The sequence below is a fragment of the Gobio gobio genome (assembly GCF_949357685.1).
Source record: "Gobio gobio genome assembly, chromosome: 3".
In the NCBI taxonomy this organism is placed as follows: Eukaryota; Metazoa; Chordata; class Actinopteri; order Cypriniformes; family Gobionidae; genus Gobio; species Gobio gobio.
The window spans coordinates 59,973,246-60,000,574 of record NC_137099.1 but is presented as its reverse complement, the minus strand read 5'-3'; the positions used below and the strand labels follow the sequence as shown (position 1 = coordinate 60,000,574).

Below are 27,329 nucleotides of genomic sequence, written 5' to 3'. Positions count from 1 at the left end.
TCTTTTTAGTAACATATCGGGAATCAACTGAGACTTATAAACTCACTATCAATACCAGGTGTGGAAATAAGTGCCGTTTTTCTCACAATGTTTCTGTTGTAATCAACTGAATATAAAAGTATAAACTTTCAAATATCAGTTCCACTAAACAGTATCTCAGTTTAGTGAATTACATTAGCAAATGATTACATTTTACAGTATAATGGCATTTACTCTATTCTGTTAAAGTTGATGTGTGCAGGTTTTTTTATGTTAATACATGTTCACATGTAGAGGCGAGCTGGAGAAAACAGTCTGAACCTCTTATTTTAGTTCACATTTTCTTTGACTCCACAGATATCTGTCAGCTGACAGGGATGCCACCATGTCTATACTGGACATATCATTACTGACGGGATTTGTTGTGGATGAGAATGATCTGAAGGCGGTATGGATAATTTTTCCATTATTTTCACATTTGCTATTGCCAATTAACTGACAATTACCATCGCACACTTGTTGGTTATAAACAGGGGCATACACTCTCAGAAAAAAATGTACAGTACCTTTAAGTTCAGTCCTAGTGAGCCGCTGTCCTGCAGAGTTTGGCTCCAACCCTGAAAGACATCTATAGAAGCTCTTATTGAGAATTAACAGAGGTTTAGATGTTGATGTTTGAAAACGTTTGTTCACCGTTATGGTGATCAGTGTTTCATTTAGGTGGCCAGTTTAACTCTTGCTTTTTATGTGAGTTTGTGGTTTTTGTTACAGTGTTAACAAAACACATAATCTGTTCAAATAAAAAGAAGCCATAAACACAAAATTGTGATGAAGAAAAATGCTTGATTAAACTCATCACTGACTAAAAATATTCATTAATAATGTACCCCAATAATACTTTCTTGCCACAGATCAGACATTCTGAATTCTGATTTTTAAATACATTTTAATGTGGGGAAAGTTTAAACACACACAGATATCAAGAATCAGCATATGAATCTCAACAATGGTGACATACTTAAAGCTACACTGTGTGATATTTTCCCCCATCTAGCGGTTAAAAGGTATATGACCATCCAGTGAATATTAGTTTCTCTTCTTCTCAATTCCGATTTCGTTTTAACTCCTACGGTGGCCGATTTAGTCCAAGATTAATATGGCTTCCAGTTCGACCTCGTCCACATTCGACACGGTGCCATCGAGTGTTAAAACGCGAAAAGCGAAGCTTGAATTCACGGGTATGTCCTTCTTTGGCTGATGTACTTTCAAGATGGAGGGGCAACATGGCGACCCGCATTCGAACCCATTACCGTATGTATTTTCAATGGCATATTATACTTTATTACTTGAAATAAGTAAATATACATAAATGAGCACATATATTTTTGAAAGAACTAAGTGTTTTTAGCTAAGAATAAACTAAAAAAGTTACACAGTGTAGCTTTAATGCTGCAATGCATGCTAGGAGCCATGCGTTTTATGCTGTGGTGGCTTAGTAGGGTTGGTGCTAAACTCTGCAGGACATCAGCTCTCTAGGACCGAACTTGTCTACCCCTGACTTAGAGGTACAAAAATGTACCCTTAAGGGTCCCACCCCAGTGACGGCCACTTTTACCTTAAAAGGTACAATTTTGTACTTTTTTTTGAGATTGTAGGAAAAAGGATACAAAAATCCAAAAATCTCAAAAGTTAAAAGAAATCCTACACACTATCGATACTTGCAGTAGATAATTTGCTATTGCCAAAATGGAATAATCACTATGAAGTCCATAGACTTTTACTTGAAATGTGCATATTAGTCCCAACAAACTGCATTATATTTCCCACTACAAAAAATATTTTGGCTAAAATTTCAGTGCTACACGAGCTTCTAGTATATAATATAACTCTTTCTGTTATATTTCTACTTTCAATTATAACTAATTGCACAACTAATTATAATATAGTATATATTATTAACTATAGTGGGAATAACATTTTAGTATGTTATATTTAAACACATTTAGCGTCTGTCAATATTGCTTTGTCCTGTTGTGGAGCATTTCCAAGAATTCATTTTATGATTAATTTTCTTACCCTAACTTGTGGTGCCCACTGAGGCTAAAGAGAAGCAGTAAAGTTGTCAAGCTCTGCAAAAATAACTTTCTGTTCCTGTTTGTAGCTGTCAACTGGAAGGGACAGGCTGATTCAGAAATTTGAGATGGACAAGCAGCTTTCAGAGCGAGGATCCCTCATCATCTACCTGGACAAGGTCTCTGTGTCAGTTTTACTCTGAAAACACTGATAGGAAGGGGTTGTAATAAAAAAAAAGGCTAAGTGAGACTGTCATCAACTGAATATAACTCAGTCCTAGATTATTCCCTAAATTGACTAACTACTATAAATAATAATTACTATAAAAACGAATACATAAATCATATTATTTTTTAAAGTGATTACACTATGCTGCGACTTTCCAATAACAACTAGCCAATCAATTTTGAATAAATTTTTTTTAATTAAATTTGACAAAACGTACTTTTGTTTTATTTTAACTAGAAATTAAACTTAAAATATCCCTCCCACATCCCTACTATAAAGTGCCTTCTATGTGCATGTACACTTACAGGTTTCTCATAAAAGGAAAGATAGGATTGCCTTCAGGCTGCACAGGATTATGAATGGAGGCTTCATTCAACCAGCAACGGTCAATGTATATGAATACTACTCTATGGGTATGAAACTGATGTGCATGCAAACACAAACACACACAGTAGCCTGACATAAAATGCAGAAAGATTTTATCAGTCCACCTGGAAACATGGCCTTGTTTACCAGACCCAACCACGAATGCTTCTGAATAAGCTGTCTTTGATTGATATCATACAAACTGAAAGGAACACGCCACTTTTTAAAAATAAATTGGCTCATTTTCCAGCTCCCCTAGCGTTAAACAGTTGAGTTTTACCATTTTCTAATCCATTCAGCCTATCTCTGGGTCTGGTGGTAGCACTTTTAGCTAAGCTTAGCATAGATCATTGAATCTGATTAGACCGTTAGCATCTCGCTCCAAAGAGTTTCCATATTTTTCCTATTTAAAACTTGACTCTTCTCTAGTTAAAAATTAAAAGTTGCAATTTTCTAGACCGATACCCACTGAGCAAAGTTATGTCCAAAAGACGTCTTTTCAATGTCTTTGCCCCTAGAGGCGTACGTTGAAAAGACATCCACTGAGGAGTCAGAATGAAAATTTTTATGACGTCTGTTTTTGACGTGTTCTGCACATCCGATATAGACGTTCATGGAACCTCAAGGTTAAAAACTAGTTCAAATGTGCTCATTGTGGACATATTTTCCATTTGTAATTGCAAAGCAACTCACAGACAGTGTGTGTTTGTCCAGCAATCATGAAAATAAAAGAAACTTAGCTCACACCTTTAGACACTTTAGACAACTTAGCATCTGTAATTCACACATCTTTGGATCGTGAGAGAATCGTGGGATTCAATCCAGGATCTTCTTGCTGTGAGGAGACAGTGTTTCCCACTGAGATACTGGTGCTGCCCTTAATCACAGACATAAGACACACTTTGACTATTTCTGTCAGACGTCTACAGAAGCTCTTACTGAGAATTAACAGAGCTTTAGATGTTGATATTTATGGTTAATTTGAAGTCACCATTGTGGTGGGAAGCGTTTGCTTTAGTTGGGCTCTTGGTCCCCGTCTTTGTGATCGCTTTGCTTTGGATGTTATAACTGTGTGTGTGTGGAAAACACAGTAGATGTGGCTGAAAAAGCAAAGATAAAGTGACTTCAGGTGTTGTCAGTTTCTTGTTGATGACTAAATCATCAGAAGTCTAGAATCGGATGTTGTGCTTTTGAGTTTTGTGATCTCAATGACCTTGTGAATCCACTGTACTGGCATCAATAGCAATAAAATAGTCAATAATCCTGAAAGATGATGAAACAGAATGTGCACATTGTTTTGAGAAAATAATTCACATAGTCACACACCAGTGTTGGGGGTAACGAGTTACAAAATAACGGATTACAGTAACGATATTACTTTTTTGGGTAACGAAGTAAAGTAACGCATTACACTAAAAATATTGGTAACTACACTACTTTACTAGACTATAGGAACGCGCTTCCCTGCGTTACTCAAGCCGTGTTTGCCTGTGTGTAAAGATCTGATATGTTTAAGTGCTTCTTGCACCGTTGCCATAGAGCAGTGTTTCCCAACCGAGGTGCCGTCTGACAAGAGCAGGAGTGCCGTGTAAAAGTCCTTCAAATTCTCTCTTTGTAAACTTTGTTCAATTCATGCGAGTGCTGCCGTATGTTTGAATAAGACCACTCATTTTTGCTGTCATCACAAATGAGAAGTCACGCGCGCTGTGAAAAGATTTTGTGTCTGTACTGCACTCATCCGAAAGCGTGCACCCGTCTCACAGTGCGCAAATATTAAGTTCTCTTTCAAGTTTTGCTCTTGAACGGACAAACTCACACAAAAACTATGTCAACATGCCCATCTTGATGAGTATCCTAGCAGACATAGTCTGTATATGCCTTAAAACGACGCATATCCGAGCATTAGGTCCAGGATTAGGTCTTAAAGGGGCAGTAGCCTTTACTGCTGTCTGTTTAATGTCAAACAACAAAAGACAAGGACATCACTCACTGCTCTTGATTGAATATCCATCCATCCATCCATCTTCTTCCACTTTATCCAGGGCCGGGTCGCGGGGGCAGCAGTCTAAGCAGAGATGCCCAGACTTCCCTCTCCCTAGACACTTCCTCCAGCTCTTCCGGGGGAACACCGAGGCGTTCCCAGGCCAGCCGGAAGACATAGTCCCTCCAGCGTGTCCTAGGTCTTCCCCGGGGCCTCCTCCCGGTTGGACATGCCCGAAACACCTTCCCGGGAAGGCGCTCAGGAGGCATCCGGAACAGATGCCCGAGCCACCTCAACTGACCCCTCTCGATGTGGAGGAGCAGCGGCTCTACTCCGAGTTCCTCCCGAGTGACTGAGCTCCTCACCCTATCTCTAAGGGAGCGCCCAGCCACCCTGCGGAGAAAACTCATTTCGGCCGCCTGTATCCGGGATCTTGTCCTTTCGGTCATGACCCAAAGCTAATGACCATAGGTGAGAGTAGGAACGTAGATTGACCGGTAAATCGAGAGCTTCGCCTTACGGTTTAGCTCTTTCTTCACCACAACAGACCGGTACATCGACCGCATTACTGCAGAAGCTGCACCGATCCGTTTGTCAATCTCCCGTTCCATCCTCCCCTCACTCGTGAACAAGACCCCTAGATACTTGAACTCCTCCACTTGAGGCAGGAACTCTCCACCAACCTGAAGAGGGCAAACCACCCTTTTCCGACTGAGGACCATGGCCTCGGATTTGGAGGTGCTGATCCTCATCCCAGCCCCTTCACACTCGGCTGCAAACCGTCCTAGTGCATGCTGAAGGTCCTGGTTAGAAGGGGCCAACACGACAACGTCATCCGCAAAGAGCAGAGACGAAACCGCGTGGTCCCCAAACCTGACACCCTCCGGCCCCTGGCTGCGCCTAGAAATTCTGTCCATAAAAATGATGAACAGAACCGGCGACAAAGGGCAGCCCTGCCGGAGTCCAACATGCACCGGGAACAAGTCTGACTTACTGCCGGCAATGCGGACCAAACTCCTGCTTTGGTCGTACAGGGACCGGACAGCCCTTAGCAAAGGACCCCGGACCCCATACTCCCCGAGCACCCTCCACAGGATGCCGCGAGGGACACAGTCAAATGCCTTCTCCAAATCCACAAAACACATGTGGACTGGTTGGGCAAACTCCCATGAACCCTCCAGCACCCTGTAGAGGGTATAGAGCTGGTCCAGTGTACCACGGCCCGGACGAAAACCAGACTGTTCCTCCTGAATCTGAGGTTCTACTATCGGCCGTATTCTCCTCTCCAGTACCCTGGCATAGACTTTCCCGGGGAGGCTGAGAAGTGTGATCCCCCTGTAGTTGGAACACACCCTCCGGTCCCCCTTCTTAAAAAGAGGGACCACCACCCCGGTCTGCCATCCCAGAGGCACTGTCCCCGACCGCCACGCGATGTTGCAGAGGCATGTCAGCCAAGACAGCCCCACAACATCCAGAGACTTGAGGTACTCAGGGCGGATCTCATCCACCCCCGGTGCCTTGCCACCGAGGAGTTTCTTGACCATCTCGGTGACTTCAGCCCGGGTGATGGACGAGTCCTCCTCTGAGCCCCCAGCCTCTGCTTCCTCAATGGAAGGCGTGATGGCGGGATTGAGGAGATCCTCAAAGTATTCCTTCCACCGTCCGACGATATCCCCAGTTGAGGTCAACAGCCGCCCATCGCCACTGTAAACAGCGTTGGTAGGGCACTGCTTCCCCCTCCTGAGGCGCCGGACGGTTTGCCAGAATCTCTTCGAGGCCAGCCGATAGTCCTTTTCCATGGCCTCACCGAACTCCTCCCAGGCCCGAGTTTTTGCCTCCACAACCACCCGGGCTGCAGTCCGCTTAGCCTGCCGGTACATGTCAGCTGCCTCAGGAGTCCCACAAGCCAACCAGGCCCGATAGGACTCCTTCTTCAGCTTGACGGCATCCCTTACTTCCGGTGTCCACCACCGAGTTCGGGGATTGCCGCCTCGACATGCACCGGAGACCTTACGGCCACAGCTCCGAGCGGCAGCTTTGACAATGGAGGTGGAGAACATGGTCCATTCGGACTCAATATCTCCAGCCTCCCTCGGGATCCGGTCGAAGTTCTGCCGGAGGTGGGAGTTGAAGATCTCTCTGACAGGGGGCTCGGCCAAACGTTCCCAGCAGACCCTTACAGTACGCTTGGGTCTACCGGGTCTGTCCAGCTTCCTCCCCCACCATCGGATCCAACTCACCACCAGGTGGTGATCAGTTGACAGCTCCGTCCCTCTCTTCACCCGAGTGTCCAAGACATACGGCCGCAGGTCAGATGAAACGACCACAAAGTCGATCATTGACCTACGACCTAGAGTGTCCTGGTGCCATGTGCACTGATGGACACTCTTATGCCTGAACATGGTGTTCGTTATGGACAAACCGTGACTAGCACAGAAGTCCAATAACTGAACACCACTCAGGTTCAGATCAGGGGGGCCGTTCCTCCCAATCACGCCCCTCTAGGTGTCACTGTCATTGCCCACGTGGGCGTTGAAGTCCCCCAGTAGAACGACGGAGTCCCCAGTCGGAGCACTTTCCAGCACCCCTCCCAGGGACACCAAAAAGGCCGGGTACTCTGCACTGCCGTTCGGCCCGTAGGCACAAACAACAGTGAGAGACCTATCCCTGAGCCGAAGCCGCAGGGAAACGATCCTCTCGTCCACCGGGGTAAACTCCAACACATGGCGGCAGAGCTGGGGGGCTATAAGCAAACCCACACCAGCCCGCCGCCTCTCACCATGGGCAACTCCAGAGTGGTGAAGAGTCCATCCTCTCTCGAGGAGTGTGGTTCCAGAGCCCAAGCCGTGCGTAGAGGTGATTCCGACTATCTCTAGTCGGAACCTCTCAACCTCACGCACAATCTCAGGCTCCTTCCCCGCCAGTGAGGTGACATTCCATGTCCCAAGAGCCAGTTTCCTTGTCCAGGGATCGGGTTGTCTAGGCTCCTGCCTTCGACTGCTGCCCGATCTTCTCCGCACCGGCCCCTTACGGTCCCTCCTGTGAGTGGTGGGCCCACGGGAAGGTGTCCCCACATCGCTCCTTCGGGCTGAGCCCGGCCGGACCCCGTGGGGGAAGGCCCGCCCACCAGGCGCTCGCATACGAGCCCCAACCCCAGGCCTGGCTCCAGGGTGGGGCCCCGGCTGCGCCGTACCGGGCGACGTCACGTCCTCGTTTTCCTTGTCGTCATAAGGGGTTTTTGAACTGCTCTTAATCTGACCCGTCCCCTAGGACCTGTTTGCCTTGGGAGCCTATATGACCCTACCAGGGGCATATAGCCCCGGACAACATAGCTCCTAGGTTCATTCGGGCACTCAAACCCCTCCACCACGTTAAGGTGGCAGTTCAAGGAGGAGCTCTTGATTGAATAGATTTTGTAAATTTAATAGGATTAATCTTTAATTTATACAGTCAAATATGCAATGTTATTTTACATTTGGTAAATTTCTGTACATGAAAACTAATGTTAGACGTACCTGAAAAACCTGAAAAGCATTGTTTATTTTATTAGTGTCTTTGCTCAATAGTATTTATTTGTGCTGCTGCTTGAATTTAAATCATTTGTTCTTATTATTTTCTTTATCTTTAATTGACAGTAGTCCTTTTAGTTTGTTTGGGGAAACACTGCACAGAGCAATATGATATTTGTCTTTGTATCTACACGGTAAATTAAGTAATGGAAAAGTAAAGTAATAAGTAGTGAAGTTACTTATCAAATACAGTAACTAGTAAAGTAATCTCATTACAATTTACAGATGTAACTAGTAACTAGTATCTAATTACTTTTTTTGAGTAACTACCCTAACACTGTCACACACAGACATCAAGATTTTGCATATGATTCACAACAACGGTGACAATCATTAAAAAAAACCTTCATGCTGCAATGCATGATGGGTAGCTTCATTGTACAAAACTCAAACTTGATTGTCACTGTTATTGTGAAGCATAGGCATAATCTTGATGTCTGTGTGTGACTATGTGAAATATTTGCTCAAAACGTTGTTTGCACATACTGTTTTATCATCCTTCAGGATAAATAATAATTTTAAAGAGCACCTATCATGGCATTTAAAATGTTCCAAATATTGTTTTAGAAGTCCCCAACAACAGTTTTGCATGCATGCAATGACAAAAAAGACTTTAGTTTTCTTATAATATGCATTTATTTTTACCTGTTTTGACAGCGATTCTCAAATGATTCCTTTAGTGATTCACTTTTCAAAACCCCGCCTTTACATGACGCTAATCTGCGGTGATTGGTCCGATGACCCAGTCAGTTGTGATTGGTATAGTCTGTGCAGATATTTTCGGAAACGGAACGCCCATCAAAGTCTTATAGTGACAGTAATTTGTTAATATGTGTCTGGAGTTATGAATATGAAAACCGCGTCTGTACCGTTTGATTGTAATATGAGCCTCAGCTGATCTCATTCATAAAAAAAACTCTATTCTCCTCACGAAGACTCGTGACAAATCAACATCCCTCAGGGCTTTTAGTTCAAAAGTGTGCAGATGAGGAGACATATTGATAGATTCTCATATGTCTGTGTCAAATTTCTAAACAGAGGAGTATTTTTTATTCAATACTTCCTCAAAATGCGCAGATATAGCCTAATCATGAGCGATTGAGTCTCTTATGTGTTGTTTTCAACTCATCCTGGCAGCCGGAGGGCGCTCTGTGCACATGTAGTCCATGTACAGACAGACGAAGAACCATGTGCCATAATAGAAGTCCATAATAAAAGCTTCCTGAGATCGCGAAACATACATTTGACGACAAATAAACACTCAATCGCGACGATGTATGGTTTGTCTTCAAGCCACTTAGTCTTCAAATGCTCATCCTTGGGCAGATGAAAAAAGTTTGCTTTTGAGTCGCACTTCAGAACACAGCGTCTCGTGGCCATGATGTTTTCTAGTTTTCACTGGCGTCTTGGAGCGCAATAAGTGGGCGTATCATATTCAAATAACTTGACAAGTTGACGTCATCTAGTCAGAGAAAAAGCTTCGGTCTTCTAACGATTCTTAAAAATGACTCAGAGTCGACTCTTACTTTTGAAAGAAAATAACTATATATATGGTGCACTGTCATATTTCAAACTATGCAGGATGTTTTTGTTCACTTAGATCTATGTTACACACTACATGAAAGGTAAATTTCAAAATTCCATGATAGGTGCTCTTTAAAGTTATTGGTGCCAATACAGTGATTTGTTTATTGCTATTGGTTTCAATACAGCAGATTCACAAGGTTATAGTATATAAACAAATTATTATTTGCCGAACAAGAACATAAAACTCAAAAGCACAACATTCTGATGATTTAGTCATCAACAAGGAGCTGACAACACCTGAAGTCACTTTATCTTTGCTTTCTCAGCCATAACTATTGTGTTTCATACACACAGTTATAACATCCAAAGAAAAGCTAACTCAATAACAGGGACCAAGAGCCCAACTAAAGCAAACGCTTCCCATTGGTGACTTCAAATGAAACATAAACATCAACATCTAAACCTCTGTTAATTCTCAGTAAGAGCTTTTGTAGACGTCTGACAGAAATAGTCAAAGTGTGTCTTATGTCTGTGATTAAGGGCAGCACCAGTGTCTCAGTGGGAAACACTGTCTCCTCACAGCAAGAAGATCCTGGATTGAATCCCACGATTCTCTCACGATCCAAAGATGTGTGAATTACAGATGCTAAGTTGTCTAAAGTGTCTAAAGGTGTGAGCTAAGTTTCTTTTATTTTCATGATTTCTGGACAAACACACACTGTCTGTGAGTTGCTTTGCAATTACAAATGGAAAATATGTCCACAATGAGCACATTACTAGTTTTTAACCTTGAGGTTCCATGAACGTCTATATCGGATGTGCAGAACACGTCAAAAACAGACGTCATAAAAACTTTCATTCTGGCTCCTCAGTGGACGTCTTTTCAACGTACGCCTCTAGGGGCAGAGACATTGAAAAGATGTCTTTTGGACATAACTTTGCTCAGTGGGTATGGCGTAATAATCAAGGAACGCAATGATATTATGCAGCACCTGGAAATATGCTAACTTCCATCCATACAACCAACGTGACAACCTGCTTGCACAGGGAGCGTGCTGGGGACTATTTTCAGGCGCTGTGTAATATCATTGCACAGCCATGTTGGCCTAGAAAATCGCAACTTTTCATTTTCCGTCAGTCTTAGTACACAATGTAACTACAGAAGAGTCAAGTTTTAAATATTAAAAATATCTAAACTCTTTTGAGCGAGATGCTAACGGTCTAATCAGATTCAATTATCTATGCTAAAAGTGCTACCGCCAGACCCGGAGATCGGTAGTTGGAAAAATTAGCCTATATTCAAAAATAGTTGTAAATTTCCATCCATTAGCCCAAAAACCGTATACTAATGACTTGGTCAAAAGGAATTCTGCGTGTAAGCCTTTTCAACATTTTGGTGAAGTTCTCTTAATTTATTGATATCTCATTTTAAATCTGACTCCATTAATAATTTTATCTGACTCCAATTCTAATTGACTCCATATGGTGTGCTACATTTAGAGTTTATCAGCTGATTTTACGATTAGTTGTGATTTAATTTAGATCGTTGATTTTCTTTGTATCTTCCTAGTTTTCATATTCGTTCATCGAGAGACCCAATATCGCAGAGAAACAAGACGCTTCCGGACGCGCGTTCACGGGAACAAAATGGTTACTTCTGTAATTAGTCAGAGGATGCAGAGTGAATATTTTACCTTTAAGTGGTTGCACATGCTCACTCAACAAAAAGTGTAATTTTAGTCATATTCACGGACTACAACTTGCTAACCCAGCAATAGTCAGGAATCAGAATATCGCGCACGCTGCTCCCCATGCTTCAGTCGTGGCGTCATCGGTGTGATCTATCATAACCCTAGATTTTGCGGTAATAAAGGAGTATACATCGATCCATACTGGAATAATGATTTCAGAATCATACAAGATAAATCAAGATTAACATTTATTTTGGCCAGACAGGAAAAGTAAACAAGTAAACAAGAATCCATGGTACACAACTGATCAGCGCAAAAACATAAAACACAATTGCAAAGCAATATGAAAATAATTTAAAATAGTCATCATGTCTGGCACAATACATGCAGTTTGGGTCAGTGTCTCAAAGAGTTTCTTTTATTCTCTTAACTTAGTTTGGGTGCAGTGTCCCTGCACCACATGGTTCTGACTACAGAATATTCCCCCCGAGAGTTAGGTTACCCTCCCTTAAATACTCCAACTAGAACAAAAGGGTTGTAAATATTTGCAACTCAACCACCTGGTTTTGGGGGAGTGGATCAGATATCTTTGAAAAGACTCCTTAAAAGGAGGACTGAATTCTCATTAGTTTTCAATCTTTCTAATACCACTAGTGACTGCAGTGAAGCTGAGACCATTTTACCATTCGCACCGAGACCTTTAAAAAGACATCAAACATGAAAGGGATAAAACAATAGATTTACAAGATACATCATCACTGGTATATCTGCATTTGGTGACTTGAAAACAGGGCATGGAGAGGGCAAAATGGGGAGGGGGGAGAAATGTTTGTCAGGGTGGTGTCACACAGTTTCTGTGAGATCCTCTCTCAAGATTAGTGACTTTTATTGTTCAGTTGCTGGGGTGTGTATCTCAGCTTTTGTCTTAGCACCAAAACCGATCCTTACAACAGTATGAAATAATAACAGAGTGTGAATGATTATATTTGTTAAAATTATTAAATGAATGCCGCCTTATTGGGATAATAATGCCCCCTGCCACACTTTTCCACTTTTCCAATACTTTCTTAACTTGTACTGAAAATAAATGCCTTTCTTATGCCATTGTATATGATATGTGATGGGAAAAGGGAGTAGAGTGAGTTCAGCAAAAGGCAGATTCGAGCCTTGCGTCAAAACTTTCCACCACGTACTTTACCCCTACAATTGCTGATGTACATGAACCAGTGTGTTCTGTCCTTTTGTCTATCCCAACCAGACATCGGAGTTAGTGCAAATAGCATTTGCCAACAAGGTGGGCTATTTGCACTTAGTGTAAATAGATACTCCATTTATTTTTCTCTCTTTTTTTGTTCTTAAAGCCCAGCATCAAATACTGGCCAAATACAAGCAACTATAACCCACACACAAATCACACTTTCATGTCAGTTATAAAGAAATGAGAGAAGAAAGAAAAAAAATGCATCTCTTTGATGTCGAATTTAACCATTTCTGCTCTATACACATTTACAGTACCACTGGGTGAACACTATAAGACATCATATAAATGTTTTATTCATTGTATTATAAATAAAATACCTATATAACAGTTACGTCATTCTCCATATAAGACTTTTTCTAGAAAATAAACTAGACAATAAAGCATTAGACATTATAAAATGCCCATAAACATTAAAGATACTAAAACAAAATATATATTGAATCATAATTAAAGCAATTTATCATAAAGTTAATTTCTCAGGATTCCGCTGACATGAAACAACTGAAAAAACGTAGTATTTTGCATCTTAACATACAACATCAAATGTCTCTGTCCGTAACTGTAATCCTCCTCTAAATGGTAATACCCATTTTTAAATTATGATTAATTCTGAATGTTAGAGTCCGCGATCATGATTACTGTAAAGGATTTTGTATAGGTTCACTGATTATTTTACCCATTTATGATTTATTTGGAGATTATTTTCATGGCTGACTGCTCTCTGAATACAGTACCTGTGTGACCCATGCGATATCATGATTCCTCCATGTTTAGAAAATCGCTGTGTGAAGTTTTATCATCCGACCAGGAAGGAAGGAGCTCTTCAGAAAATCTGTAAGAATGACGTTTGTCAGTGTGCTGAAGGTAATTGAATTTTCTTCCATGAAGAACAAATGCACAAGTTATGCTGTTAATCTACAGCAGGCTCATTTCTCTGTCTATCGCCGATACAGAAAACTGCAGTCTTCAAAGGAAGGAGAACATTCACGAGGCTCAGCGTAATAAGAAAGCATGTGAACAGAAAATGAATTACGGTAATTTATTATGCGTGTGTACAATTGTGTGCAAATTTTTATCCAAATCATGCACTGCAGCTAATGAGAATATCTTTAGCATTTGTATAATTATTGGTTAATCAGGTGATAACTAAGATGCTACATCAAACTTATCAATTTTTACAGTTTATAAGGCTGTTTTGTTGAGTGAAGAGGACGACGCTTCAACAGTTTATTACAATATGAGGATTGAAATGGTCCTCAAAAAAGGTAAGATTCCTCACTCCAACCACAATGTGTATACATTTGTAAATTGTGTCAATTAAAAAATAAATGATTTCCCTCTTATTTCAGCAGTAAGATGTAAAGTGATGTACAGATGTTCTGCTGATATCTTTAAGTTTAGCGCCCTGGTGTAACGATTGTCCACTGGATTGTCCAAGTTGCAGAATCCAAGTGCAATTTTACTGACAGAGTGAACAAATACAAAATAAACAAACAAAAAAAGGACTTGACACTAAAATAAACACAAACATGGCCATGACATGACACAATCATTGTCACCATACTTGTGTATGTGTGTTATATATTTAACACGGTGCATTGTGTTACATTCACAATTTAAATGTTGCATATTTGTATAGGGCCGGGAAATGATGTGGAGGGGAAGCGGCGCACTTTCACCGTCCAGATCTCTTGCAAAGAAGCGTTGAATCTGAAGCGGGGTGAGAGCTATCTGATCATGGGCCAGTCTGATGATGTCCAACTGGAGGCTGGAGAGTAAGTGCACGTGACCCGTGGTCCAAAGCGTGTGTTTGTGTCCTGATCTATGAAAAGGCCTTTGTATTCATGAGAGAGTGTGAAATATATGCTTTGTTCAATTTAGAGATTTTTACTGTATTCAAAGGAGTGGGCAAAGACATTTAGATATTTAAATCGGATAAAACAGTTTGACATGCAGTTAACATGCACTCCCTCTGATTCTTCTTTAGACTTCAATATGCTCTGGGCGAGAGGACGTGGGTTGAGTTTTGGCCCAGCTTGGAGCAGAGCAAGACGAGCGCTGAACTCAAAGAAAAATACGATGGCATGTTGAGTCTCCAGCAGGATCTGCGCTTTGGCTGTGGCTAATCATCAGAACGGTCTTAATACCAGACCACTGCTTTTGATGACATAATAATAAATATTTCATAACTCATAATAGCGTAATTTTCAACTTTAATTAAACATGAGTTAATGTTGACTGTTGCTTTTTTAGTAATTTTCCTGTTACTCAGCAAATCATGTTGGAGCTTTGCCATGCGTAAGGCAGTGTTGTGGCACATACATGTTTAAGCAAATTTCCATTATAAAAGAATAAAAGAAGTCTAGCAAGGTCATCCAGTCTGAGCATCCCCTTATTCACTGTCCCAGAACAAGAAACGTTTAGAGGGTACTGATTTAATACTGATGCTGAAATGCACATTACTTTAGAGTAACCTTATGTTGTGAGATGAACCATGTTGTGTAAGTGCACTTTTCCAATAATTCAAGCTCAGCAGGATGTAAAAGAAAAATTATATGAAAGTTTCTTTGGAAGGAAATGTGCGTTTGTGTTTAACACAGCACATCCGTCTGAAGTTCATCACCTTATAGTGACACTGAGCTCAAATAATACTCAATCAAAAGTTCAGAATGGTCATAAGTTCATTTTTAATGCTTCTCTTTGCGTTTTTGTTTTAAACAAAAAAGTGTATTATATAAAAGGGTAATGTTTTAATTAATTTTGTGAGTAGATTCTCAAAAATCTAGAATTATTGTGCTAATATTCACCAGCATTTAAAGAAAGCTGCACAATGAGCTGTGCTGTTTGTCACTATACGCAAGAAAAAGATATTCTTAAATCAATCAGAAACAAAACATATTAAAAAGTATACCGTAATTATCCAATTTCAAGAGAAGTAGGAAATATTTTTACATTTATGGTACATTTGTACAAATTTTCTTAATTTACAGTTGAGTTTGAGTTTTGGGGGGTGGAATCCTTTCACCCAACTTGTTTGACATTGGTCATATTTTTGTTATGAAGATGTACAGGGCATCAAAGTTTGGATTCATGTTGGTCAGCAATATGTAAATTCTAGGGGTGGTTCTCTATATTAAACCCGGCACTCGTCCTCCTAAAGTCCACAGATCAACTGAAGAGACGCAGAAGTCATAATGGAACTGGAGGGCATTTTTACCCAGCCAGCACAGTCATGTGGGGCCCATATGGGCGTCACCTGGGCTGTCTAACTGGGGCCCAGCCAGTTTTGTCCTCAGTTTCCATGTAGGCCCCACATGGGCTAGCCCAGATGAACTGAACACTGCTCAGTGTGCACACTACAGGCTGTTAAATGTAACTGAATCAGTGTTGGAGTTAATGAGATAATTAAGTGATTAATGAGTAAAGACTGAATATTACTGAAGACTCCTGATGATAACAAGCAGAATCACTGAAGGACAGAGAAACACAACAGACTTCAGACACAACTTCACAAAAGCATTATCAGCTTCCCTTTTTACCTATTAGATTGACTTTCTGTTATCTTAGTTTTTATTGATAATTCCCACTGAGCAAAGGTGTACGTTGAAAAGACGTCCACTGAGGAGCCAGAATGAAAGTTTTTATGATGTCTGTTTTTGACGTGTTCTGCACGTCCGATATAGACGCTCATGGAACCTCAAGGTTAAAAACTAGTTCAAATGTGCTCATTGTGGACATATTTTCCATTTGTAATTGCAAAGCAACTCACAGACAGTGTGTGTTTGTCCAGAAATCATGAAAATAAAAGAAACTTAGCTCACACTTTTGGACACTTTAGACAATTTAACATCTGTAATTCACACATCTTTGGATCGTGAGAGAATCGTGGGATTCAATCCAGGATCTTCTTGCTGTGAGGAGACAGTGTTTCCCACTGAGACACTGGAGCTGCCCTTAATCACAGACATAAGACACACTTTGACTATTTCTGTCAGACGTCTACAGAAGCTCTTACTGAGAATTAACAGAGGTTTAGATGTTGATGTTTATGGTTAATTTGAAGTCACCATTGTGGTGGGAAGCGTTTGCTTTAGTTGGGCTCTTGGTCCCTGTATTTGTGTTAGCTCTTCTTTGGTTGCTGTAACTGTGTGTGTGAAACACAATAGTTAGGGCTGAGAAAGCAAAGATAAAGTGACTTCAGGTGTTGTCAGCGCCTTGTTGGTGACTAAATCCTCAGAAGTCTAGAATCTGATGTTGTGCTTTTGATTTTTATGTTCTTGTTCGGCAAATAATAATTTGTTTATATACTATAACCTTGTGAATCTGCTGTTTTGACACCAATAGCAATAAACAAATCACTCATCCTGAAATATGATAAAACAGCAGGTGCACATTGTTTTGAGAAAATACTTCTCATAGTCACACACAGACATCAAGATTTTGCATATGATTCACAACAACGGTGACAATCAAGCATGAGTTTTGTACTTTGAAGCTACCCATCATGCATTGCAGCATGAAGTTTTTTTGTTATGATTGTCACCATTGTTGTGAATCATATGCAAAATCTTGATGTCTGTGTGTGACTATGTGAAATATATTCTCAAAACAATGTGAACATGCTGTTTTATCATCTTTCAGGATAAGTGATTATTTTATTGCTATTAGTCCCGATACAGTGGATTCACAAGGTTATAGTATATAAAAAAAAATATTCTTTGCCAAACAAGAACACAAAACTCAAAAGCATAACATCAGATTCTAGACTTCTGATGATTTAGTCATCAACAAGCTGACAACACCTGAAGTCGCTTTATCTTTGCTTTCTCAGCACTAACTATTGTGTTTCACACACACAGTTACAACAGCCAAAGAAAAGCTAACTCAAGTACAGGGACCAAGACCCCAACTAAAGCAAACACTTCCCACCACAATGGTGACTTCAAATTAACCATAAACATCAACATCTAAAGCTCTGTTAATTCTCAGTAAGAGCTTCTGTAGACGTCTGACAGAAATAGTCAAAGTGTGTCTTATGTCTGTGATTAAGGGCAGCACCAGTGTCTCAGTGGGAAACACTGTCTCCTCACAGCAAGAAGATCCTGGATTGAATCCCACGATTCTCTCACCATCCAAAGATGTGTGAATTACAGATGCTAAGTTGTCTAAAGTGTCTAAAGGTGTGAGCGAAGTTTCTTTTATTTTCATGATTTCTGGACAAACACACACTCTCTGTGAGTTGTTTTGCAATTACAAATGGAAAATATGTCCACAATGAGCACATTTGAACTAGTTTTTAACCTTGAGGTTCCATGAACGTCTATATCGGACGTGCAGAACACGTCAAAAACAGACGTCATAAAAACTTTCATTCTGGCTCCTCAGTGGACGTCTTTTTAACGTACGCCTTCAGCGGACAGTTTCTCTGTCCTTCAGTGATTCTGCTTGTTATCATCAGGAGTCTTCAGTAATATTCAGTCATTACTCTATTAATCACTTCATTATCTCATTAACTCCAACACTGATTCAGTTACATTTAACAGCCTGTAGTGTGCACACTGAGCAGTGTTCAGTTCATCTGGGCTAGCCCATGTGGGGCCTACATGGAAACTGAGGACAAAACTGGCTGGGCCCCAGTTAGACAGCCCAGGTGACGCCCATATGGGCCCCACATGACTCTGCTGGCTGGGACCACGAGACCTGCAGCAAGTTTGATGAGAGGAGACTGGACAGAGATGAAGATATTTATGCTAATAAAAGGACCGAAGACTCAGCCAGAGCGAAGCAAGAGCTCAAAACTGCAGTAAGACATTTAGTGTCATCTTAGTTGTGGAATTGAATAGCAATAATTTAAATAGCATTAATTGTTCTTGATTTTTAACAGTGAACTTTTAGATTTGTGTAATTATGAACATGTTCCTTAAAAAAAAAAATCTAAATTTTACGGAAAATAAATGTGATTTTTTTTTACGGTAATTTTCTTTTCTTTTGTAAAAGTAACAGATAGTGTTATTTTAAGTATTATGACATTAATGGCAAATTACAGTAATTCACATTTTTTTAATACATTATTTTTCTATTTTATTAAATTACTAACAATTTATGTAAAATTACAATATTAATATGTAATTAAACAATAACAAAACAGTTAACTGATAAAGGGTCCATACACAGTAAAATCCCCAGTGTTAAATTAACACTGCTCAGAGCACATATGGTCCCACTCTACAGAGTCAGTGTTAAAGTTAATGAGATAATTAAGAGATTAATTAAGTGATGATTGACCATTAGTGGTGACACCTGATGATAATGAGCAGAATCACTGAAGGAAAACACAAAAACTACGACTGACAATAAAAAAGACATTAAATCTCTGAAGATCTCAGCAGAGGAGGATTAAACAACTCCACAAACAGCATTACCAGCTTCACACATTACTAACCAGACTGACTTTAGGTCTGTTATACGTCTACAGAAGCTCTTATTGAGGTTTAGATGTTGATGTTTAATTGAAAATAATAGTTTTATTTGAAATCACCATCTTGGTGATAAGTGTTTACTTTAGTTGGGCTCTTGACCCTTGACTTATCAATAGTAGTGGGAAGTTCGGATCATTTTACTAACTCGCATCTTTGAGTCTCATTCAGCATAAATGAACTAATCTTTTTTTGCGTCATTTTGTTCATTTCAGAAAAATATAATTAAAATGACATGTTAAATAGCCCAACCCATCTAGTACTTATGAAAATTTTGTTTACATTTGTAAAACTAAATAAAAATAAACTATATAGTACTGCAACCAAAGCCAAATGATAAGAAACTGAAACGTTTAATTAATTGATTAGTTGTTGGGTCAGGCTATTGCAGTCTAACTCTGTTAGTTCACCTCACCTCCTGATCCAAGACATTCTTTCTTTTGCAACTTCATATTTATCACGTTTGTTCTCCGCCTCTGGTGTCTTCGAACTCCTCGAGACGTTATTTGTCGACTCGTCTGTGTCTGACTCTGATCTGGGACCGGGCCATGTGACACAGGTCCGGGAACAGAATGATTAGTTCATCTTTCGAGTCTCGAGTCTCGAGTTCGGGTTTGAGTCTTTCGTTCTTCCTGTCAGTCCCATAGAGTCTATGCTGTCAGTAACGGAAACAGAAAAGATTAGTTCTTACGAGTCTTTCGGGTTTGACGTTTGAGTCATTCGTTCTTTTGCCACGTGACTTCTCACCGTATTGAACACTAGTTCACAACCTTTTTACTAACAAGCACGTAGTTATTTTTTATTTTATTTTTATTATATATAATTCTCAGTTAATATCAGACATAAACAAATATGGGAAATATATTGACTATTCAAGTCTAACATCACAAATTCAAGTCAATTAGACTATTACTCGTTTTGAATCATATAGCACAAACACACACACACACATATATGTGTGTGTGTGTATGTTTTTGTATAGGTGCTATAGGCCTATAAGCTATGTTACAAAGGTTTAGGTAACATTTTTAAACAGATTTTTATTCATTAATAACACAAGGACACAACTCAATAGAGAAAAATAAAATAGTTGATTCAAACGAGTAATAGTCTAATTGACTTGAATTTATGATGTTAGACTTGAATAGTCAATATATTTCCCATATTTGTATATGTCTGATATTAACTGAGAATTATATATAAAAAAATAAAAATAAAATAAAAAAATAACTACGTGCTTGTTAGTAAAAAGGTTGTGAACTAGTGTTCAATACCGTGACAAGTCACGTGGCAAAAGAACAAATGACTCAAACGTCAAACCCGAAAGACTCGTAAGAACTAATCTTTTCTGTTTCAGTTACTGACAGCATAGACTCTATGGGACTGACAGGAAGAACGAAAGACTCAAACCCGAACTCGAGACTCGAGACTCGAAAGATGAACTAATCATTTTTGTTGTTTCCAGTACAGATTCAGCGTAATGCGCATGCGCGGTCAACACAAAATGAACGAATCACTCTCTGAGACAACTCGGTAGTCCCGAGTCATATTAAAGATTCGTTCAAAATGAACGAATCATTCATGAACAACACTACTTATTAACATTATTTTTTTTCTGGCTGCTCTAACTGTTTGTTACTGTGAGAACAACAAGATGAACTTGATGCTTGTTGTTGGTGATTCAGTTGTTATCATCATATAGTGCCTTTTTTGCTATGGGAGCCTTGCGAGTCTAGGGCAGAAGATTCTGAAGTGTTTTCATCAGATAAACTAAACGATAATCAAAAAGGTTTAGTACATATTAAGCACTTCTAACTCCTGCAAACTATTCTCACGCACAGACATCAAGATTCAGCGTATGAATCTCAACAATGGTGACATGCTTCATGCCGCAATGCATTCTGGGTGCATTAAGCAAAACTCATCTATGGCTCCAAGAATGCATTGCAGCATGAAGCATGTCACCATTGTTGAGATTCATAGGCAGATTATTGATGTCTGTGTGTGAGTTGCTCTTGCAGGAGTTAGAAGAGATTAGTGTACAATCTGTATCAAAAGTTATTCAGCTTTTCTTGCCATAGCAAACTCAGTTACAGCAGCCAGAGAAACACTAATGTTAAAAAGTCATCAAACTGCCCAACTAAAGAAAACACTGATCACCATGATGGTCACATTAAAAACTAACAGTTTTCTTAACAAAATCAAACAAAAATTCTGTTAATTCTCAATAAGAGCTTCTGTAGACGTATAACAGACATAAAGTAAATCTGTTTAGTAATGTGTGAAGCTGGTAATGCTGTTTGTGGAGTTGTTTAATCCTCCTCTGCTGAGATCTTCAGAGATTTCATGTCTTTTTTATAGTCAGTCGTAGTTCTTGTGTTTTTCTTTTTCTCTTTTCTTCAGTGATTTTGCTTATTATCATCAGGTGTTCACCACTAATGGTCAAACATCACTCAATTAATCTCTTAATTATCTCATTAACTTTAACACTGATTCAGTGTTACTTTAACACTCTGTAGAGTGGGACCATATGTGCTCTGAGCAGTGTTAATTTAACACTGGGGATTTTACTGTGTATGTGGGCTTCTGATCCTAAAAATGTTATTCAGGGACATTATAATTTCTGCTCATTGGATGTTTTGTCCCCACTGAAAAAACAACAACAACAACCTTTCAAAATCAATCGGTTTGCACATTTCATGACCCTTAAAAGATCAACAGCGCAGCTGCCAATTTTCCAAAGGTTTAATTTGCATTACTGTTTTTCACAACCTGATCTCACAGAATTCCGTGAAATGAACACGGGCCCCTTAACTCAAAATCCGTGGCAGTTTCACGGAATCGCCGAAAATTCTGTGATGGGTCCACGGAAGTGATGCCTATATAAGTCAATGACAGTATACAGACACGTTGGGCATGGTTATCATCATGAAACTATGATTTTTGCCATTATGACATGGAGTGTGATTCTCGATTTAATCAGCCAGCATAATTTTATTTATTAAATTTTTTTTTTTTACAGTATTTAGACACGTTTTGAACACGTAACCCAATCCCTTCCCTAAACCTAACCATATGTGTATTATAAAAAAACAGGATATAACAGGCAGAAACGACTGCAGGCACAATTTATTCCAAAAGTACAAATATTCCAAGTGTTCCGAGGCCAAACGATTAATTTGTGTGAAGAAAATCCCCAAAAGCGATCAGTAGCGTCGAGTCCATCCGCCAAAGATCAAAAATACATTTCAAATTTGCCGCCGGGAGAAACGTTACGTCAGCTTTGACAGCATTGGCTGTCGTATGTCTCGTGACCAATAGCATCATTACGTCGGCTTCGATTGTAAAATGCCATTGGCTCTCGTGTCTCATGACAGATTGCGTCACACTGAAGAGTCGTGTGTATCATTTGAATCAGATACGAAAGAGTGTGTTCACGGAGCGGCGGGATCATCATTTTAGCGATTAAAACATTAAGATCAACTCTGTTCTTTACATGAAGACATCGTGTGACTTGGAATGCAACATGAGTTAATACTTATATACTGTTTTTGGTCAGTTTTTGCAATAAATACCTGTGACTGTACTTGTATTTGCCTGTTATGTGTTTTATATTGTTGAGAGTGGGTAGGTTTAGGGTAGGAGTGGAGTTAGTTGGTCCAAAATATGAAAGTAGCCTATAAATATTCATAAAATCATGTCTGCTTTTTACTGTCATTGACTTGCATTGGAATCACTTCCGTGGACCCATCACGGAATTTTCGGCGATTCCTTGAAACTGTCACGGATTTTGAGTTAAGGGACCCGTGTTCATTTCACGGAATTCTGTGAGATCAGGTTGGTTTTTCAGCTCATTTATGGGAAATCTGTACTCAGAAGACTAGTATTTGACTAACATCAGCAAAAGTGTTCTTTACGGTTTCTACAGTCATGATAGACATCTATATGTGGTTTTCAAGCCTGTTGATCATGAAATGGTCACCAGTAACAATGACAAACTTATACAGGAGTCACTAAACAAAGTCTAGTGGACAAATCTGAAATATTGGTAAATTAATTCGGTTCCTGGAAGAAATCAAAGTGTAGAATGTAGAATGTTGTCTCCATGTAACAAACAATTATTTTAAACATAGCTATTACTTTCTATATAGTTCAATTCTGCATGGGTGAACTTTAGTTAAGTGTGTGATTACCAGTAAAACAAAATGCAAACTGAAAAATCTAACAAACAGAGAAAGATAAATAACAGTTTGGACTCTGAGGGTCTCTGGGCGGGTATAAATCTGATCTGCTGCAGGTTCACAGACACTCACACACACACACACACACACACACACACAGACAGACAGACAGACAGACAGGATGGACGTGAAGCTGCTGTGTCTGACCGTTGTTCTTCTCTCCTCACCCTTCCTCACACTGTGTGACCCGCTGTGAGTATTAAACACACCATTTGTTCATAGACTTACTAATAGATCTGTTTTTAAGATTTGAATTGATCTCCTCAGGTTTGTTCTGACAGCTCCTAATTTACTGAGAGTGGGTTCCTCAGAGAATGTTTTTGTGGAGGCTCAGGATTACTCTGGAGAAAACCTGACCGTGAGGATCTCAGTGAAGAACTTCCCAAAGAAAGACAAGGAGATACAGTTCAAATCAGTGAGACTGACTGCAGACAATGATTACCAGATCCTTACAGATATAAAGGTAATGCCACTATGAGAAACTTAACCTTATGTACCAGGTGTGCGAGAAAAAATCAGTGCGATGCATCGTGATTCTTTCTCCATTGATTCTGAATCTTTTCTGATCACCCTATTCTGCTTGCTTCCAATTCTTCAAACACACACACACGGGCGCGCTATATTTGATGTTAAGCTCACACACAGTGCGTTTCTAAAGCACAGCATCATCACACATATGCGGTTAAAGGTCCTGTTCTTCATGATCCCATTTTTCAAACTTTAGTTAGTGTGTAATGTTGCTGTTAGAGCATAAATAATACCTGTAAAATTATAAAGCTCAAAGTTCAATGCCGAGCGAGATATTTTATTTGACAGAAGTTCCCTTTCAAAGCCTACAGCGAACGGCCGGTTTGGACTACATCCCTGTACATCCTGCTTTAATGATGTCAGTAGAACCGTTTGTCAACTAACCTCCGCCCACAAAAATACGTGAAAAAGGGGGCGTGGTATTGTTACTCTCCCTCGTGGAGAAGAGGAAGTGTTGCATTCGGTTGTGTTTGTCGCCATGTCGTCAGACGCTGTTTTTTTATCCCAGGTGATGAAAATTTTGTTTGGCCTTCAGGCCCTGTAGTTTGAGCGCGTTCATCTCCATTATGGTAAGAGGTGTGACCTTTCCGGGCAACGTGCACTAAGCTGCTGTCGAATCACAACACGGGAACCGCTGGCACAATCAGAACTCGTTAAGTATTTCTGAAGGAGGGACTTCATAGAACAGGGAAATCTTTCAAGTCGTTTTTAGGACAGTGAAAACAGTGGTATACAAATAAGTAAATTAGGGCTGGGCGATATATATCGTGAGATTGTTATGCGCATCTCATCAGTAAAGCCGGTTAATTGATTAGTAGTAAATCGCCTTCACCTGCTTTCAGATGGAGCGGCATTTACTACAAAGAGCCGTAGTTAACTGACAAGCTGAGCCATATCGCATTAATATCCGGACGTATCGCCAGCGATAATTAATGCGATATGGCTCAGCTTGTCAGTTAACTACGGCTCTTTGTACACAGCAAAAACTCCAGTGTTAAATTAACACTCCTGGGAGTGTATATGAGTCCACTCAAGAGTGTTGAAGGTAATGAGATAATTAAGTGATTAATTTAGTGATGATTGATCATTATTGAAGACACCTGATGATAACAAGCAGAATTAGCCTGGCGTGGCCATACTCAATTCTAGTCAGAATTTGAGTCTGGTACCGCTCCATTGAGCTTTGATTATGGGGCGTGTTTCAACCGAGCCAGGAAAGACCTCAATTGGATAGACCCACAACCAATCAGAGCAACGGAGCGACGCGTAACGTTAGTTGTCAAATGTCAACAGAACTCAACTGCACTGTGTTGCCAAGTCCGTGTTTTTCTCCATGTCCGCGGGTTGAAGCGACCCCAATTATGTGCTTATATAAACCCAGGAATGCGAATTTTAGCAGGCAACCTTGCCAAAATAACATATTTTGCCAACCAAACGCCATTTTTAACCGGAGAACACCCCGGAAAGTTATTGTTTTGGGCTATAGTTTTGAGTAGCAATTGTGCGCGACATTGCAAAAACACTTGGAAACCCTGTCTGCACGCACGCTGGATTAAGTAACGTTACAAGAAAAAGATGAGTGTAAATGATCTTTGCCAGTAATAAAATTATTTAAGGATACACAGAGTACTTACCAACACGATCATCGTTTCTGAGAGAAATAGTGAAGGTGAATGCATATACGAACAAGTTCTCCGTTTAGGATAAGAGCAAATTCAACCCAAGAGCCTTCGATGACGTGGATGATTACGTTACTGTTTATCATCTGTCCATCATCGTCTAAAGCCCGCCCTGACAATTTCATTGGTCCGAACAGTTTCTGTTCGGGCATAATTACTCCTCTATGGAGCAAGTCCAGACCGAATTGCCCGAGCAAAAAAAAATTGTGGGCGGGGCTAAATTCGGCTGGCATCCAGGCTAAAGCAGAATCTCTGAAGGAGAAAATCTCAAATTGTAAGCCACCGTTATGGGGATGGGTGTTTGCTTTAGTTGGGCTCTTGACCCTTATGTTATTAACTTTAGATTTTGTCTGGCTGCTGTATCTGAGTTATAACTGCCAGAAGAACAAAGATAAAAAGTGATCTGTTGGTTACATTATGACAATCATCATTTGAACTATATTTTTGATTAATGTTGCGGCTTACAGCATGACTGTGATTTTGCATAAATATACAAAGTTTTAGATATAATATAAAGGATTTCTTAAAAGTTGTTTAAAAAAAAAAGTTTTTCTTTAGACCACACACAAACGTCAAGATTCAGTCTATGCATCTCAACAATGGTGACGAGCAGAATATTCAATTAGGAAAAGAAAATTACATAGACAATTCAGATCATAATTTATTCATACCGCAATGCATGATGGGATCCATTAATGAGTTGTGATTGGTGGTAGCCACTGCAACATGCTTTATTATTGACACCATTGTTGAGACTCACAGGCTGATTATTGATGTCTGTGTTTCTAAATAAATTAATTTGAAAGTCTTTTGATCAGAACAATGTTTATTAAATATTTTGGATTATAAGAAAAAAATGATCACCACATACTGTAAAATCACAAAGCTGCTGCTAACAAGTTAAACCATCTATCTCAAAATGTTTCATTTTTCTGATCATCGAATGATTATGTCAAAACATAGCCAACACTATCAGATCACACTTTTCTTTGTAAATTTGACTGTTATAAATCAATAACAGCAGACAAACAAAATCTAAAGTTAAGAATGTAAGGGTCAAGAGCCCAACTAATGCACACACCCATCCCCATAACGGTGGCTTACAATTTGAGATTTTCTCCTTCAGAGATTCTGCTTGTTAACATCAGGTGTCTTCAATAATGCTCAATCATCACTAAATTAATCACTTAATTATCTCATTAACTTCTCTAACTTCTTTCTTAATTTAACACTGGAGTTTTAGCTTTGTAGTAAATGCCGCTCCATCTGAAAGCAGGTGAAGCCGATTTACTACTAATCAATTAACCGGCTTTACTGATGAGAAGCGCATAACAATCTCACGATATATATCACCCAGCCCTAAAGTAAATTGTGTGAAAAATACTGTTTTTTTACACGTGAAACATGAACACATGAACATATATTGCACTCTGTAAACACAATCAAAGCTTCAAAAAAACAGGAAAAACGGGACCTTTAAAGCTCTGAATCGATTCTCAAATTCACAAAATCGATTCAGAATCATTGTAGAGAGAATCAAAATGCATTGATTGTTTCTCGCAACCATATTATGTACACGTACAGTATGTGTAATTCATCTTCAATTGTACATTTTAGTTTGTAAATTGTAAAATGCACTGTTAGACCAGGCTTATTTACAGAAAAAATATTTACTATTGCCAGTAATTTGATTTGATTTCGCCCTGCAGCTCAGGCTGGAAACATGTACA

General features: G+C 39.7%; 3 protein-coding genes across 4 annotated transcripts in view; all 3 read left to right on the top strand.

Annotated features, from left to right (window-relative positions):
* LOC307122955 (complement C3-like) overlaps nt 1-15,049 on the top strand; it is a 43,169-nt gene extending 28,120 nt beyond the window's left edge. The window contains exons 33-41 of the mRNA XM_079811300.1: nt 10-58; nt 337-427; nt 2,141-2,230; nt 2,588-2,693; nt 13,450-13,539; nt 13,629-13,709; nt 13,857-13,940; nt 14,315-14,450; nt 14,663-15,049. Coding sequence (XP_079667426.1) covers nt 10-58; nt 337-427; nt 2,141-2,230; nt 2,588-2,693; nt 13,450-13,539; nt 13,629-13,709; nt 13,857-13,940; nt 14,315-14,450; nt 14,663-14,801 — 866 coding nt within the window. The 3' untranslated portion in view covers nt 14,802-15,049. The remainder of the gene's footprint in view (nt 1-9; nt 59-336; nt 428-2,140; nt 2,231-2,587; nt 2,694-13,449; nt 13,540-13,628; nt 13,710-13,856; nt 13,941-14,314; nt 14,451-14,662) is intronic.
* Nucleotides 15,050-18,434: 3,385 nt separating this feature from the next.
* The window catches only part of LOC307122967 (uncharacterized protein), a 158,576-nt gene continuing 149,681 nt past the window's right edge, over nt 18,435-27,329 (top strand). The window contains exon 1 of the transcript XR_013816113.1: nt 18,435-18,478. The gene's annotated coding sequence lies outside the window, so the exon portion shown is untranslated. The remainder of the gene's footprint in view (nt 18,479-27,329) is intronic.
* Nucleotides 23,382-27,329, top strand: part of LOC307122952 (complement C3-like) — a 119,895-nt gene continuing 115,947 nt past the window's right edge. For both annotated transcript variants that reach the window (XR_013816112.1, XM_079811297.1), the window contains exons 1-2: nt 23,382-23,584; nt 23,660-23,855. Coding sequence is in view for 1 of the 2 variants with exons in the window: in XM_079811297.1 (XP_079667423.1) it covers nt 23,514-23,584; nt 23,660-23,855 (267 nt within the window). In the remaining variant the exon portion in view is untranslated. The remainder of the gene's footprint in view (nt 23,585-23,659; nt 23,856-27,329) is intronic.